The sequence below is a fragment of the Trichosurus vulpecula genome, chromosome 8, assembly GCF_011100635.1.
Source record: "Trichosurus vulpecula isolate mTriVul1 chromosome 8, mTriVul1.pri, whole genome shotgun sequence".
NCBI classification, from domain to species: domain Eukaryota; kingdom Metazoa; phylum Chordata; class Mammalia; order Diprotodontia; family Phalangeridae; genus Trichosurus; species Trichosurus vulpecula.
The window spans coordinates 122,949,626-122,967,131 of record NC_050580.1 but is presented as its reverse complement, the minus strand read 5'-3'; the positions used below and the strand labels follow the sequence as shown (position 1 = coordinate 122,967,131).

At 42.2% G+C, this 17,506-nt stretch overlaps 1 protein-coding gene and 1 pseudogene across 3 annotated transcripts; one reads left to right on the top strand and one right to left on the bottom strand.

Annotated features, from left to right (window-relative positions):
• The first annotated feature begins 205 nt into the window (after positions 1–205).
• Positions 206–16,819, top strand: VPS33B (VPS33B late endosome and lysosome associated). 3 transcript variants are annotated; one of them, XM_036734589.1, is made up of 24 exons: positions 206–296; positions 551–656; positions 1,775–1,855; positions 2,118–2,179; positions 3,379–3,428; positions 3,638–3,705; positions 5,439–5,484; positions 6,726–6,820; positions 7,110–7,214; positions 7,677–7,773; positions 7,997–8,074; positions 8,863–8,936; positions 9,232–9,318; positions 10,166–10,256; positions 10,437–10,511; positions 10,771–10,835; positions 10,967–11,021; positions 12,686–12,732; positions 13,376–13,508; positions 14,022–14,095; positions 15,455–15,556; positions 15,745–15,820; positions 15,928–16,044; positions 16,427–16,819. In XM_036734589.1, exons 2-24 carry the CDS (start codon positions 561–563, stop codon positions 16,504–16,506), a joined length of 1,854 nt encoding a protein of 617 aa, XP_036590484.1. In that variant the 5' UTR covers positions 206–296; positions 551–560; the 3' UTR covers positions 16,507–16,819. The 3 variants fall into 3 exon arrangements, with proteins under 3 accessions (XP_036590484.1, XP_036590482.1, XP_036590485.1); XM_036734587.1 differs by having other exon boundaries at positions 6,642–6,820; XM_036734590.1 differs by lacking the exons at positions 206–296; positions 551–656 and adding an exon at positions 1,667–1,676 and having other exon boundaries at positions 6,642–6,820.
• LOC118828364 lies at positions 9,529–9,897 on the bottom strand (annotated as a pseudogene).
• Positions 16,820–17,506: the final 687 nt, after the last annotated feature.

The window sequence follows — 17,506 nt, the reverse complement described above, 5'->3', positions numbered from 1 at the left end:
AAGGGACCCCGCAGGACAAGCTGGCTAGTAGACTCGCCAAGTCTTCGGTCCTCGGGCTACAGGCCGGGCACCGGCGTGCAGAGAAGTCAGATGGCCTTCTCTCCTCGAGCCCTGCGGGCTCTGCGCCCCTCTGACGAAACCTCTCACTCGCCTCTTCCTAGTTGTCTTTTCCCTTCCGGACGCCATAGGGTTGCTAGGTGATGGGAACTTCCGGTGTGTCCCGGAAATGGACTTGCTGATCCCATTCCGCCGGGGCGATTGATTGTGAGGGCTGGAGGCATTCTGCCCTGGGGCAGGTAATCACCCCCTTTCGATGAGTGAATGGGCCGAGGCGTTCGAGACTGTGCCTGCATAGACTGCGGGGCTTCGGACCGACGACGCCAGGGCCTGTCCGGGGTGGGACCTTTCGGGGCCGGGCGTGGCATGAGGACTTGTGGCGGAGGCCAGGGGGCTCCCTGGGGAGAATCTGCCCCAGAACCTGAGGCGGCGCCTTGGCTCTCCTTCCCCGCGGCCTGTGGTAGAGTCCGAACCGCCTCTTTGTTCTCTGCAGCACCCCTGCCATGGCTTTTCCGCATCGGCCTGATGCCCCAGAGCTGCCCGACTTCTCCATGCTCAAGAGACTGGCCCGGGACCAGCTCATCTACCTGCTGGAGCAGGTCAGTGCGCACCTGACTGCCTCCCTGATGCTTGTCTGCCCTCCTCCTCCTTAAACTACCCAAGGCAGAGCGTGGGCAGTGTGCGTAAATTTAGAGAGGAGTGGAAGCCACCCGGGGCTCGACTAGGTTGTTCCCAGAAATAAGAACCACATGTTTCCCTTTGAGCCCTTAACAGTAATGCCTCCCTAACCCGTGCTAGGCCCGAGAAGAGCCCCTAGTCAGTCGTGTAAAATGTTTGTTAAGTACGTACAGTTCTAGGAATGGTGGGCAGTACGGAAACACCTGCCTCTAAGTGTTTACAATCTCGTGGGGAGAGTGGTGGTGATAATAAAATGTATAACCAAAAAACTGCTATATGAGGGATAGCTAATCAGTGCCTTTTGAGTAGTTACAAACCAGTGTTAGGGGAGTTCAGAGGAGGGTGAAACTGCTTCAGGCCAGGGTGAGCAGAGGTTTCTTTTAAGATATTTTGTTAGTTGATAAGGAGGAAAAGGGTATCCCAGTACAAAGGAAACTTGAGTAGATAATGATGCTTGTCATCATAAGAAGTCCGTGTTGGTAGAGTGTGAGCTGATGTTTTAGGAAAGTAGGAGGTAGGACTGAAAAGCTGGGTTTTGTCTACGTCCAGTGCTTCAGCGCCCCTGAACAGAATAGACTGCTCAGAATGTTACTTAATGTCCATTACAATGTCTTCCACCTGCCTTTCTGTATTTACCTCATTATTCCCTTTTAAGAATTCCACATTCTACCCAAATTAGCTTAGTAGCCACTCATAAGGTGACTGTTGTCTCCTGCCTTTATGCGTATAATCCACTCCTCTGCCTCTTATCATCCTTAGGTTTCTCACCTCAAGTGCCATGTCCTAAGGGAAGTCTTTCCTAACTCTCCTAGTTGTGCCCTCTTCCTCCTTTAAAATATCATATTTATTCTTTTACATGTTCTTTCTCCCAACAGAATGTAAACTCCTTGCCAACTGGAACTTTTTTTTTGTCATATTTTCAGGGCCTAGTACAGTGCATTGTATGTATTAAATAGGTGCTTAATAAGTGTTCACAAAATTTAAAAAGAAGCTCACTGATTCCTTGAGAGACTCATTATACTATTTGTATCCTCTTCAGCTTCCTGGGAAGAAGGACTTATTTATTGAGGCAGATCTGATGAGCCCATTGGATCGAATTGCCAATGTCTCTATTCTCAAGGTACAAATTTTCTCTCCTAGGTTCACACATATGACCCTTTTTCTTTTCTTTGACTTGGTATATTTACACCACAGTAAAATCACCCAACTGAATTTAATATATTAGCTAATAAATGTTTAGCACAGTGTATAGAAGGGTAATGGCAAAACTTTTTGATACCAATACCCAAGAGGCTTTTACAATAGGGCCATATATTTTTATGACATTATAGACTTTTTGGAGTATTTTTATATATGTTCTTTTCATTTGATCCTTTCTTTAGCAACACGAAGTGGACAAACTGTACAAGGTGGAGAACAAACCTGTCTTTAGTACCAGTGAACAGTAAGTTTCACTATCCAGTGAGCCTCAATTTTAGTTGGCCCTCATAATTGGAGGAAATCCTTGGGAATGTCCACTTGATTTAGAAATCAGCGCCAGGACCAAGAATAGTATCTTATCTGTAACTGTAACCATCACTTCTTTGATGCTATACTGTTTGGGTTCTTCTATCTGGCTACTCTTTCATCATTTCATGCCTCAGTTATTCCTGTAGCCTTCTAACTTATCCTCATTACCCTGATTATATTTTCTAAAACACAGCTCTCATCATGTTATTTGTCTGCTCAATACTGTCTAGTTGCTCCCTGTTACTTACTGATTAAAATTCAGAATCTTTTTGGGGTGTTTTGCAGGTTTTTTTGGAGGAGGGAAGGCAGGACAGTTGGGGTTAAGTGACTTGCCTAAGGTCACACAGCTATTAAGTGTGTCAAATGTCTGAGGCCAGATTTGAACTCAGGTCCTCCTGACCCCAGGGACTGTGCTGTACTCATTGTGCCGCCTAGCTGCCCCTGAAATTCAGAATCTTAATCTAGCATTCAGACCCTACTTAATTTAGCCTTCACCTACTTTTCCAATCCTATCTTCCACCGTTCCCCCTCAACATCCTCCATTCCAGTCAGATTTTTCACTAGTCACCAAAAATGCCATGTTATTTCTGCTTCAGCTTACCTTTTTGCTTACCCATTTCCATTGCCTAAAATGCCATTTTTATTCCTCTCTGCATCTGCAGATCCTACCCACTCTTTGAGGCCTAGCTTAAGTTGCCAGTAGTCTCTTCTTTCTGTGTGTACTTGCTTACACCTCTCATTTGGCATTCAGTTATAAAGTGCCTCATGACTTTTCTTGAATTATTGTCTCATATCGTTATTAAACGTTATGTTTATTTGTCTCCCTCAATAGGCTTTAGACTCTTAAGGTCAGGAACTTCTTTGTCTTATCCAGAATACCTAGCATAGTATAAGGTGCATACTGGGTAACTAGCAAATACCTTTCTTAATGAAGCAGTGGCTTCTGCTGAGCAGTGGGTTGTGAGGTGCCAGGGCAGCTGGAACAGCACCTATATCGTGAGAGTAGATCCTCTTAGGATGGAGCACATGGCCCAAGAGCAAAGAAGTTCCATTCTTTTTTTAGCTTTGTTACAGATTTCCTGATTTTGTCATAGACGTTCTTTCTCTTTCTCTCATATCTTTGTTTCTCCTCAGGTTGTGCTTCCTTGTCCGACCCCGAATCAGGAACATGCGGTACATTGCAAGTGAGTGTAGAGTGGTGCTAAGATTTGGTTGACATTAGTGTGCTAGTGGACCTTTGTTGGGAAGAGATATGATTTAGTTGATGACAGCTAGAAAACAGCTGACTTCCCTGCCTCTGCTAGGTCCATTCTACCTGCCACCACCATTTTGCCTATAGAAGACATGCTAAATAGACTACTGATAAAGACTATGACTCCCTTCTCCTTTACAGACCTTGTCAATGCTGACAAAATGGCTGGTCGGTCTCGAAAGTACAAAGTGATCTTTAGCCCACAGAAGGTGAGTACAGTTTGGGTGTAGAGACCAAGGGTGGAAGGAGGTGGAATTGGGAGCTAGAGAGCTATTTCCCTACACAAGTAAATTATCTTCTCATCTAAGAATTACAGCAAGACAGCTCCTGGAGTACTAACTCAATATCACCGTCCTATTTTTGGAGAATCCTTATAGGCTTGATGATGGAAAACCCCTTTTCAGTGTAGAAGCACAGAATGTTCACAAGACCTTAGAGACCCTCCAGGTCATCTGCCTCAGTTTACAGATAAGGACACTGAGGTACATAACTATTGAGAAGATACCCTGCTTTTGTGCCTACAACCTTCTACTTCCATTAAAGTTCTGGACAACTTCAGCATCCACACTGATAACTGATTTGCATGCCTCAGCTTCACAGCGTCTTACTGTACTTTACCCTGATGACTTCTCTCACTCCATACCCACCATAGAGACCTACCGTCAGCTTCATGTTAGGGAATGAATTCATAAGGCTTCCCATTGCAAATAGTAGATTTACAAAGCAGTGCCAAGCAGTGTGTCTCTGTATTCAGAAGGAGAAAAGTTAAAATTAAAAGGACACTGGACCATAGTCTCCATGGTATCTATTTATGAATTATCTATAGTTTATTTAGGAGATTGCTCATGTTGTGGAGGAAAATGGTAGTGATTCTAAGTTACTCTTTATCTTGGTATGTTCAGGAAGTTACAGGAAAAAAAAAGGGTCTCTGTGCTGAGTCAATGGGAATTTAAGGTGGCTATTAGAAGGGTAGTGTGATGCATTAGAAAGATGAGGACTTGGAAACAGAGAACCTAAGTTTAAGTTCCAGCTCTTCCACTTGCAAACTGTGTATCTATCACTTGGTTGCCTGATCTCCCTGATACTGGATCACCTACGTATAAGATGGGGATGATGATATTTACCTTACCAGTCTCACAGGGTCATTGGGAGAGTCAAATGAACTGTGTTATGTAAGGTGATTTGTAACTGTAAAGCACTATTTAAATACCAGCTTCTATCCCTTTTATTATATGGAGATAAAATGAGATTAAGATGAAATGAAGGTTAATGCTAGGCCAGTAAGAGAAGGGTAGAGTAAAACTTGAGGAATTGTTCTAATGACATAACACGTATACAGGAAGTATGATTTCAGTGAACAAGGAAGCATCTTGCTATAGTTCTGGGTGTTAGAAAACTTAGGTTTTAGCCTTTGATCAGCAACTAAGTAGCTTTGTGACTTTCAGCAAATCATCTCACTAGGCCTCAGTTTCTTCATCTCTTAAATGAAGAGGCTGGAACAGATAGCTTCTAAAGCTTCTTCTAGGTTCCAACATGCTTACTTGTTCTTTTGCACTAAGTATGTGATAATATGCTTTATCAGAATTCATCGTAATAATTGACAGTGTATAAACATTGCTTTATAGTACTGCTTTAAAGTTTGCAATGCCCTTTGAATACAGCATTTCCCTTGGATTCTTAGGACAACACTGGCAGGCAGATAGTACAGGTATCCCTATTATCTTCATTTTACAGATGAAAAAACTGAGGCTCAGAGATGTTAAGTAACCCTCCCATGGTCATCCAGCTAGTCAGTGTCAGAATTGGGGTTCTGACTCAGATCTTTCCTAACTCTAAATCCAGTGTTCATTCTACCATAAACCATACTTCCTCTAGTTTATGGAGAAAAATGAAAATCGAAGACAAGGTGGGGAAATTAATCTCATTTTTCTTTCTTTTTCAGTTCTATGCATGTGAGATGGTACTTGAGGAAGAGGGAATTTACGGAGGTGAGACATGATGAAAGTGATTGAGGAAGGAACAGAAAATGTGGAGGAAAAACTGTTGGGCAAGCATGTCTATCATGAATACTTTCTTTGTTGCCAGTAGGTTAAGATGATAAAGAATTCATGGAGAAGTAGAGTAGGGACCAAAGAGTTAGCACTGTGTAGCAGAGAGGAAGCTTGGGATAGTAGAAAAAACACTGAATTTTCATTCAGAGGATATGGGTTCAAATCCTGGCTTATCTGCTTACCATCTTGGGCCCTTAGATGAGTAGCTTAACTTCTTTGGGTTTCAGTTCCTTCATATTTAACGTTAAGCGGGTTGTACTGGATCAGCATTTCTCAAAGTGCGGGCCATGGACCCCAGAGAGACCCTAAGACCCTTTCAAGACGGTCAGTGAGGTCAAAAATATTTGTGTAATAATGCTAAAATTATTTACCTTTTAAAATAGAACTCTTTTTCTCAACTCCATATCTGTATGAGGCCAGATTTTCTGCCTGTTCTTCAACCAAAATAACACATCACAACAGATTGAATGCAGAAGCAGATATGATGAGAATCCAGCTGTCTTCTGTTAAACCAGATGTTAAAGAGATTTGCAGAAAGGTGTAAAAGAACGCCATGCTTCTCACCAATTGGTTTTTGGTTTGGAAAAATTTTGTTTATCTTAACATATAGTGGGTTTATTATTGTTCTTTTAAAGTAAATTAATGTTTTAAAAATTAAGTTTTAATTTCTAATATGATAAATATTGATAGATATAACCCTTATAAACAAAAGCTCTTTGAGATCCTTAATAACTTTTAAGAGTGTAAAGGGGTCCTGAGAGTAAAAAGTTTGAGAACTGCTAGACTAGATGATTTCTAGTCCCTTCCAGCTCTAAATCCTGTGAGTGATAGGAAAAGAGTCTGCATGTTTGGGGCTTGTCTTATTGTGAATTTTGAGTGTGATTAGAGAAGACAGCATGATACAGCAGAGAAAGCACTGGATGCAGACTTGGGAGACTTGGGTTCAGTTCCCAGGTCCAGTATTCCCTAGTTGTGTGACTTTGGGAAAGCCATCTCTCTGTGTCTCAGTTCCTTCACCTGTTCAATGAGAGTGATAATTCATTCCTGCCTGCTTCACAGTGTTATTCTGACAAAAATGCTTTGCAAACTTTAAGCCCTCTGCATGGTGAGCTATCATGGATGGCTGGAAGATAGTAGTTGCCAGCATTGCCACCCCTGGCTGTTGTTCACACCCACAGATGTGAGCTGTGATGAGTGGGCCTTCTCCTTGCTGCCTCTTGATGTGGATCTCCTCAGCATGGAACTGCCTGAATTCTTCAGAGACTACTTCTTGGTGAATGCAGGTCCTGGGGTAGAGGGTAGTAGGCCTAGGATAGTAGAGCTAAGACTTGATGTTTTTGTCTAAGTTTTGCCTGTAATGTATGACTGAAGAATATTGACACAGATTCGATATTTAAAAGATCTTACCTAGGGACCAGTCAGATATGTTTTTTTCAAGATTTTTCCAGGCTTTGCTTTGTTGCATGGGGACATACCAAGGGTGATAGCGTTGTGTTACAGAACCAGGTCCTGAGCCCAAGAAATCACTTTATTTACATTTGTGGCTCATGTGTCCCTTGTAGGAGGGAAACCAGCGTTGGATTAATACTGTGGCCCAAGCCCTGCACCTTATCAGTAATCTCTATGGACCTTTTGCAAACTGCTATGGAATCGGCCGATGTGCCAAGGTAAGAGCCCTCAAAGCCCTTCTTTCCTCATTCTTCTTTTACTCTTTATCCACCTTGGTTCTATGTCCACTGAGGCTCATTCAAGGCATCTGTTGTGTGGAAGTGCATCTTAATTTTCACTTAGTGCTCTGGAGCACTTCCTCAGAGATGAGGACTGACTTATATACTGAGCCAGAGGTTGGCTGCTTGAGACATTTCTATCTATGATTTATTACATTTCTATCTATGATTTATCTTTGTTATGTTCTCCTCCATTTATGATACATGGAGCATTGTGTTATGCAGTGTAGAAGGAAATGGAATGGCTTAATTGTATAAGCTCTTACCACCAGGACTTCAGGATCCCCACAAGGGCCTGAGCAAGGGTCTTTTGGACCCTGATACTAGTCAGTACTTTGCATTGGTCTGCAGTAGGGTTGGTAGCATGAACATAAGAGTGAAGACATCTTGGGATTTGAATAGATGGTGTACGAGATGTGGAGGGAACTGGAGGAGGAAGAGGAAGGTGAGATAAAAGGCCGGAAACCAGAAATTGGGCACATTTTTCTTCTGGATAGAGGTAGGTACTCAGTTTACCCTCTCCTCTGAATCTCGGAAGGTGTGACAACGTGGAAGAAGGGATAGCAAAATCAGATTTAGCTATGTGAATCTCAGAATTGGGGAGGAATATTTAGTACTTGGTCAAGGGAAGAAACTTTGTATTCATTTGGTGTTGAAACAATGAAACAGTGTGGAAGAGGGCTTTCTGAGAAACCTCTCTTCTCCATGGACTTTGCTTTCAGATGTGGACTTTGTGACTGCACTCTGCTCCCAAGTGGTATATGAGGGGCTAGTAGATGACACCTTCCGAATCAAGTGTGGTAAGTGCTGCTTCCTACAGTGATAGGTTTCTGGGACATCTCACAAGCCTTGGGCAGCTGCTGGTTTTCAGAACAACACTAAATAACATCTCTGGCAGTCCCTGTTCAATGAGGAATTAGAGCAGAAAGGTAATTTTTAAAATAATATTTTATTTTTTCCCCCAATTACATGTGATAATAAATTTTAACATTTTTTAATAACTTTAAGTTCCAAATTCTCTCTCTTCCTCTCCTCTCCCCAAGATTGTAAGCAATCATATATAGGCTATATGTTTGCAATCATGTAAAACATTGCCATATTAGTCATTTTGTGGGAGAAAACTTGAACCCTCCCTCCCCCCCCAAAAAAAAAAGACAGTGAAGAATAATATACTCCAGTTTGCATTCAGAACTCCATCAGTTGCTTCTCTGGAGAGGGATAGCATTGTTCATCATGAGTCCTTTGGATCATTGTATTACTGAGAATAGTACATCATTCGCAGTTGATCATTGTATATACAGTGTTCTCCTGCTTCTTCTCATTTCACTTTACATTAGTTCATGTAAGTCTTTCAAGGTTTTTCTGAAGTCTGTCTGCCATCGTTTCTTATAGTATAATAGTATTCCATTAAAATGATACACCACAGCTTGTTCAGCCATTCCCCAACTGATGGGCATCCCCTCAATTTCCAATTCTTAGCCACCACAAAAAGAGCTGCTATAAATACTTTTGTACAAGTAGATCCTTTAAGAAGAGGTGATTTTTAAAGTCAGTGGAAGTGCTAGTGACTTGCCTTTTACTTCCATAGGGAGTGTGGATTTTGGTCCAGATGTCACATCCTCTGACAAGAGCCTCAAAGTGCTGCTTAATGCCCAGGATAAGGTTAGAGTGTGGTTCTTAGGGAATTGGGACACTGCCTGAATTCAAGAGCTCTGGGGTAGTGGGCTATGTCCATGTCTAACAGGAATAACACAGTGTCTAATATATAGGAGATATTCAACAAATATCTGTTGATTGTTAGATACCTCTTGAGCTCACTGCATTTTTCCATTGGATAAGATGAGCATTGATGTTATACCTAGGGGTGGGGCATTGTGACCCTTGATAAAATTGGGTAGGAGAATCAGAGTACAAGATGTGGTTCTGTGGTCCTGACCTAGTTCTGGCTTCTCCACAGGTGTTTAATGAGATTCGTAATGAGCATTTCTCCAATGTCTTTGGCTTCCTGAGCCAGAAGGCCCGGAACCTGCAGGCACAGTATGATGTAAGGCCCCAGTCCATTAGGTCTCTAATCCCTCCCCAAAGTCACCCCCTAAAGCTACTTCTCTTATTTACATTAGTGATTTTATTACACGACTCCCCCATTCTCACTGCAAGCATTATGATGTAATGGAAGGAGTACTGACCTAGAAGTCAAAAGATCTAAATTCTTTTTTTTATAACAGTTTGTCTTTTTATGGAGCACCTTAACAAATTATGTCTTAACAGCAAATTTCCAAAACGGGTACAAGTGTTCCTTCCTCTGTTGTTTTTTGGTCTTCAGGCTTTCCTCGGACTTATTAAGCCTGCGATGCATGGCATGGGTCTTCTTGGGCCTGAGGTTCAGGGGCTTGTATTTCTTGCCCTTATAGAATTTCCTGAGGTTCTCTTTCTGTGTCTGGTTGATGACAGTCAGGACTCAGGCAATAGATTTTTGGGGGACTCAGATCTTAGATAACTTGGATGAAGCTCCTCCAGTTACCTTGGCCACTCTCAATTGAGAAAGTTCCACCTTTAAATCGTCTAACTGTTAGAGTAACTCCTCCTTCTTCCCGAGAAGATCCCTGGCCTTGATTTTTGACATGATCACAGATAACACCTACCGCCACTGGCTCCGAGGGGAAAGAGCAAAAGATCTTAGTGTTGCTACTGAGACAGTGTATGGTCATTCTCTGTGCTTAAGTTTCTTCATTTGTTAGTGAGGAGGTTAGATTAAATAGTAACTAAATTCTTTCACTTCCTAACATTCTGTGATGCTATGATTCTAAAGTAGAGAAAATGAAAAGAAGTGTAGGAGTTGCCCTATTTACAGTAGAGTGGAAAGATTGTCACTGATTTGAGCCTCTCCCCAGCGTCGTCGTGGTATGGACATCAAGCAGATGAAGAACTTTGTCTCTCAGGAGCTCAAGGGGCTGAAGCAAGAGCACCGATTGCTGAGTTTACGTAGGTTCCAGATAAGATGAATACAGAAGAACTGTAAGGGGAAGGGGATTGAGGGGTTTATTTGGGCTAAAAGGAAAAGTGGTTCCAAGTGTTATCTCAGAACTGTACCTCTCTGAGTATAAAAAAAAGTGCTATTCTGATTTTAGGAATGATCTAAATCCCATTTTGTCCTTTATATAGATATTGGGGCCTGTGAGTCTATCATGAAAAAGAAAACCAAGCAGGATTTCCAGGAGCTGATCAAGACAGAACATGGTGACTAATATTCTTGCTAGTCTGCTTTTCCTTCTTCTGCTCTCATAATGTCTCTTTCCCATAACTTACTACCCTCTCCGGAGTCTCTGGTTCTTTTGTCGTCCCTCTTTCTAGCTGATGCTGGGACTGGCCCCTGCTACAAGCCCTGTAACTTGTCTGGGTTGGCTCTTTCAGCATTGGGCAGTCACAGAGGGAACTCTACAAGTGTAACAGGTACAATTTCCCTGAACCCAAAGTAATATTCTCCAATTCCTCCTAGCACTGCTAGAAGGGTTCAACATCCGTGAGAGCACAAGCTATATTGAGGAGCACATTGACCGACAGGTGAGTCCAGGAGGCAAGGCAGCAAGAGGTTGTCTTTTAGAAGTATGGTCTGTCAGAGGCAGAAAGGAATGGAGAAAAGCATTTAAGGTATGGGGTTTAAGTTCTCATTGAGTGCTTGTTTTGCCTTGTAGGTTTCACCTATTGAAAGCCTCCGTCTCATGTGTCTCCTGTCCATCACTGAGAATGGTGAGTAATCCCAAGGATCAGAAATAATAGTTTGGTAAAAGAGGAAGACTTTTGAAAGATAGATATTAATACCCTAGCAAATAAGATACAAAACATCAGTCCAACAGTAGAACCACAACTCAGTGATATGAGATCTCTGGCTCTGATGTATCACTCAGTGCAGTAGTACAAATCTCACTGTATCTACCCACACCTTCACATCCTATATAACTCTTACCAATGTCTTCCCATAAATTCTCCATAAGAGATCCATCCTATTTGTTGCTGGAGATCTTCCTCTAGGTCTTTTACCATCAACTGGGTACCAGAATAACACTCAGGCTTTGAATCTGTTATCCCTTCTTCTCCAGACATGACCGGTCCCCCTTCCTTTCCCATTCATAACTAGATTTATGGAGGAGACACAGAAAAACAGAATATTGTTCTATAATTGCAGTTAGATTTTCCTTGGTAATGCAAAGTCTTGGCAGTGAATGCAACTTTTAGGATCAGTGGGTCAGTCCCTTTGTCCCAGAATGCTATATCTCAGCCACTGAAAGATAATAATGGTAAAATTGCGGGTCTGAAATGGGAATTCTGGCAGTCATCTCATCTATGCTGTCACTTCCAGCAGGGTTTTATAGAAAAATATACCCCAGAAAAAGTGAAAAAACTAACGCATTTCATAAGGATTTTGATGAGGGGAGATTCCGTAACTTTTCATGGTGATTTGTTCCAATGTCTATCTCTATCAGCCAGTAAATTCCTAATGATGTTTACTCTAAGTCACTTTTCCTACATTTGTATCTGATTTTCTCTTATGTCCATATAGACTGAAAACAACTAACACTGTTCTTAAGAATGCACTTTAATAATCCAATTCAACAAATAATAATTTGCTTATTCCCTTCTATGGGCTAGGCACTTGCAGATCATAATCAAATGGTCTTCACAGTCTCTTACATTTGTAGGGTACTTGACCATTTTAAGGTACTTTTTTGTGTAATTTATTATTAATTGTAAGGTTGGAATGGCTATCAGAAAGCCATTTGTCTGAAGCAGGAGTGTACCTAAATCAGGTCAGACAGAAGGTTATTAATCTTGTTCTTACAGATTTCAAAGAAGGAGATTCTTCAGCTTCCGTTCTCCTGGCCCTTTTCCCTTCCTCCTCCCCTCCACCCCCCCCCCCATTCCTGCCCTAATAATTATGAGACTTTTGGTTTAGAGCTAGAAGAGATTTTAGTGGCTGTCTGGAGAAACTTCCTCAGATGGAGCAAATGAGGTACAGAGAGCTTATGTGATTTGCCCAGGGTCTGTCTTGTGGCTGGGGAATCTCTGGGCAAGATTTAAACACAAGTCTTTCTGATTCCAAGTCCTAGCACTCTTATCAACTCTGCCATCTAGTATCATTGGTTTTACTATTCCTTATTCAGCTCCATTATGGTTTAGTATTCTGCATGCCGGCTGCTTTCATTGGTCCCATAGAAGAAAATCTTCATCCTTCAAGAGAAAGGATTAGTTAAGCAATCCTAGATTTGAAAATTAGTTAGTAACTTATAAATACAATACAGTGTTAATAATGATATATTGAATTTTTTTTCTTGGCTTAAGATCAATTGGTAGGCTATGTATCACAGGACACTTCAGTTGAAGCAGTTTATTAACTTACGCTATCTCCTCCACAGGTTTGGTGCCCAAAGATTACCGCTCTCTGAAAACCCAGTATCTTCAGGTGAAGACTAGAATAGAACTTTGAAAGACTGGGGGAAGGAGGTGTTGGTATGAACTTTTGAAGAGAGTTAGTTGAAGGGACCCTGTCTTGTTTCCCTCTATAGTCTTGCTCTCTGCAGATGTGATAAAGTTCCTGGTCCAGTTCTCATTGTCTAATATACTTGAAATGAGTCTGTAGAGCTGGCCTTTTAAGTGACTCAAGACTCATTAGGTATTTCTGTTCATACCATTTTAACTGTCATGATTTGTACTCAGCACTGAGAGAACTTCCTCTGTCTGACCCCTTACGAATTTCTTAACCCTTGGAGACTCCAGCACTCCCTGGCTTTAGTAGGGTGGTAATAGGAATTTCTTTCAAGTACTGCTTTACTTATAAACTTCCGTGGTATTCTGATTTTTGGCCAACCTTTACTTTTCTTCCTTTTTTTTTTCCTTTCATAGTTCTTATGCCATGTACTTGATACCTGATTATATTCAGTTTCTTCCTATTTTGTGTCCTTTTTTGTTTTCATGAATGAAAATCACATCTCTGAAAAAGCTTGAGGGCAGGTACCTGGGCACAAAAAGTAAAGCGAAAGAAGTTCTTCTTTGTGCCTAGAAATAAATCCTTTCAGTAAATACTGGTTGGATTGCATTTCTTTCAGAGCTATGGACCTGAGCACCTGCTGACCTTCTCTAATCTGCGTCGGACAGGGCTGTTAACAGAGCAGGTTCCAGGAGATACTCTTACTGCAGTAGAGAATAAAGTGAGCAAATTGGTGACTGATAAAGCTGCAGGTGAGCGCAGGAGCAGTGGTGATCACAGCTATCTGATTGTTTGGTTTCTTCATTTCTTAGCATACCAGAGCAGACTGGCCAGTCTGAGTGTTGTCAGGAGAATGAACTGAGGAAGAAAAAGGTGATAGTGCTGGATCCATGGCCTGGGCTTTGTGATCATACCCATCTCATTAAGATTGTTCTGTGGGAAGCAGCTACTGTATACAACGAAAGAGTTGGGGAAAAGGGTAGAAAGGAGGTCTGATACCCAGGAAGGTGATAGTTCTGTTGTCCTCTGCCCTGGTGAGATCATTCCTAAGGTTCTTTTTAATTCTGAGACTCTCTAATTTTTTTGTCATTTCTTCCTTGTGAGCTACAAGGTCTCCTTCAGAAGTGACCAGTTCTGCTTTCCGGCGAGATTCAGTTTCTTCAGCCATTGAGTTTAACATAGCATCCTTGTGGTTTGAATTATCCATGGCAGTGTTCCTAATCTGGGAACATTGGATGGGGACCTACCTCGTATTTCTTCTCCAGGAAAAATCACTGATGCTTTCAGTTCTTTGGCTAAAAGAAGCAATTTTCGTGGCATCAGCAAAAAGCTGGGCTTGGTATGTCAGTCGGGTCTGGATCCTTGGGTGGTAGGGAAGAACAAGCCTATAAAGCAGTATTTCTAACACACCTACATTCTAGTATAATCTAAATTCTTTATTATAAACCAGTCAGTCCTCTACAGCTCAGCACCATAGAGAGCTGGTGTGGGGAGCAGGGCAGAGAATGGGACGAGGAATGGGTTTTATTATTTAGGGAGAGGAGACCAGGAATAGGGAAAAGGGTAGGTAAGAGTTGATGCGGGGGAAGAGGGGGTGGTGATGTATAAGTTTTATGAAGTAAAATTCTTTGGTAGCAAAAAAGCTTTGTGGGCTGATCTAAATCGCCTTAGAAGGGCAATTAGGGAACACTGATCTAGAGCATTTTGCACTTAATAAGATATTTTTCAGTCTTTTTCATTACCATATCTCCCTGTGTGATAGCTTCATTTTAGCTTAACTTTAGGGATAAAAGAATAAATAAGATGCGCAAAAAACCATAAATGATTCATTCAAGATTATTGAGCAAGAGAGAGGAGCTAAGAAAAAGAAACAGAATTTATAACGCCTGAGCCTTCAGTCTGTTGTTCAGTCACTGAGCCATACACTTGATTTTCTCCCCTCTGCTGGATAAGTGCTTATATCTTTTAAAGAGTAGTGGCACCCAGCTGGTATTCCATAGCACCCCTGGGTAATGTAGATGCATGTTCTCCTTTCCCAAGGAGGTTAAACTGTGCCAAGGAATCTCTTAAGCATTACTTGCATTGGTCCCCTTTCCAGCAAGCACAGAGGTAACTACTCTAGAGACTTGTAAAGGCAGTATGGTATGATAAAAAGAGATCTCTCTCTGGAGCCAAAGGTGTGGGTTCATATCCCACCTCTGACACTCACTGCCTGTGTGCCTGGGCCCCAGTTTGCTCATCTATAAAATAAGGGGGTTGGACTTGATGGCCTTTGAGTTCCCTTCTGGCTTTAGATCTGTCATCTCAAGCAACTATTCTGTACCAAACATGTAGCTGCCATGAGTATTTATGCTAGCGAGGAGGGAAAATAATAGATTTAGGGTGTTGTCTGTAACAAAAGGTAACAGCCAATCAAGAGAAAGTCTTTGTTAGGTTCCCAGTAATGGGCTACAATGTAGCTTACAGGTAGTCCTGGCCTAGGAACTTAATGCTATACACTAATTTTTAGACCATGACTAGCCCTGGAATATAGGTTTTCTTAAAAGTATTGCCCAATTTCTGTCTTTGGTTAGTGATGTGGCCCTCATAGAATTTCAGAATGAACTAAACATCCTTTCCTGGGGCCCCCAAACTAGCACAGGGAGGGCATAGACCTGAGTTACCACTTGCCTGATGTGCCACTACATGCCCAGTGTAGATTCCACGTGGGGACAGTGAGTATGATTTGAAAGTGCCACGGGATATGGCGTATGTCTTCAGTGGTGCCTACATACCCCTCAGCTGCCGCATCATTGAACAGGTGAGACCAGGTCTCCTTTCTGCTCTCCGGTATTTTATCTTTCTGCCATTTCTCATCCCTTTTGCTATTTTATTCCTTCCAAGCTCCTTACCCATCACCAGTCATTTGGTTTCTAACAGACACACACGAGTCTTGAAGGCAAGCTTTCTTGATCTTGCTAACTGAAACTCAACCTCAAACCTCACTAGGTATTAGAGCGAAAGAGCTGGCTGGGCCTTGAGGAAGTTGTTCGGTTACTCAATGGCAATGAATTTGCAGTCACAGGTAAGGAGAATTTAGAAGTAGATGGTAGACTGAATAGAAATGAGAGCAATATAGGGTACTGGGACATAATAGAAAATATGAGACTGAGCTATTTTGTCTCCTTACAGACACGATACCTGAAGAAAATGCCCCTAGTGATTCCCTGCGTCTTGTCCTTGTGGTTTTTCTGGGTGGATGCACCTTCTCTGAGATCTCAGCTCTCCGGTTCTTGGGCAGAGAGAGAGGTAAGAAACTCTTGAAATAAAAACAAAGTTGATTGATAGTTCAGGGAAATCGGTCCATTAAAAAAATTCCTACCACTAACCTCTGGATATAATATCATTTGGAGGCAGTGAGTTATAAACAAAATAACTGTGCAGAAGTGCAAGGTCATTGCCTTTTAGTCAGGTACACGAGGGTGACTTGTTTCAGTGAGAGTGGGGAATAATTAAGGACAGATTGCTGTACTCCCTTAGCTCTACCAGGGCATGGTTTATTGTCATATGTCAAAAAATAAATTGCCCAGCGTCTGATGGACATCTTTGGAGTTGGATGGTATCGGTGCCTGCCTTCCAGTAGCAACACCTGGGCCCAAGAGCATGCTCTCCCCTGCTTTTGTCTCCTCAGGTTATAGATTCATTTTCTTGACAACGGCCGTGACAAATAGTGCTCGGCTCATGGAGGCCATGAGCGAGGTGAAAACATGAAACCTCCTCTCCGGAGGCTGATGCTTGAGATACAGCCATGGGAGTGTCCAGCAAATAGCACCTTAAGGACAAGGGAAGCTTGAAAGCTTTGAGGGGTGAAGATGAGTGAGCCCAGCCAGGAGAATCGCATTTCTTGGGCTCACTAGGAGTCTTTGCAGGAGTCCAAGGTCTAGACTCAGCAGTCCTCTTGAGTTGTTCTTCCCAGGACATTTCCACCTCTGTGTGGGACATGCCAATGTACTCAAGATCTGTGGGGGAAAATTGTCCTTTGGCAAATCATTGTCCTTGCAAATAAATATTATGCTTTCAGTCACTCAGCAAGCATTTATTAAGCGCCTACTATGTGCTAGGCACTGTACTGGGCACAGGGAATACAAATCCAAAAACACTGAATGGGGCTTAAATTCTAATGAGGAAGATGGAGTACATGTGTAAGTACATGCAGAATAGATAAAAAGAGAACAGATACAAATATAAAGTATTTAACAAGCAAGGTAGTTTAGGAGGAATTCCCCCCACCAGCAGTTAAGGGGAACCAAGAAAGCCTTCACAAAATCAGCCCTTGAGCTGCTTCTTGAAGGAAGAGACGGTGAGTGGGGCCTGGAGAGAGGAGTGTCAGGTGATAGGAAAAAAAAGGCCAATTTGTTCTGCAATGGGAGGTTGAGGTCAGGTTGTGAAGGGCTTTCAAAGCGAAACAAAGGTGTTTCTTTGTTCTTAGAGGCAACAAGGAGTTCCTGGACTTGATCAAAAAGGGTGTAACATGGTCACATCTGCATTGAAGGAAATCACTTTGGGAGCAGTGTAGGATGGGGAGACCAGTCAAGAGGCTGTGGCAACCATTCTAGCCATATGAGGGCCACCCTTCCTTAATGGAAGGGCAGGCCAAAGTGGAGCAGAGCAACTTATAATGGGAAGAACTTGACGGAGCATACAGCACCGCTCACACATGTTCATCTTCGCTCCACAACAGTCCTCTTGGTAGGAAGTGCAAATTTCATTT

Bases quoted from the DNA above. Each gene is read 5' to 3' on its own strand.
- VPS33B (XM_036734587.1), top strand. From the start codon at position 561: ATGGCTTTTCCGCATCGGCCTGATGCCCCAGAGCTGCCCGACTTCTCC. The intron at 8,075-8,862 runs GTAAGTGCTGCT...TTACTTCCATAG, and splicing joins CACCTTCCGAATCAAGTGTG to GGAGTGTGGATTTTGGTCCA. The intron at 10,512-10,770 runs GTGACTAATATT...AATTCCTCCTAG, and splicing joins GCTGATCAAGACAGAACATG to CACTGCTAGAAGGGTTCAAC.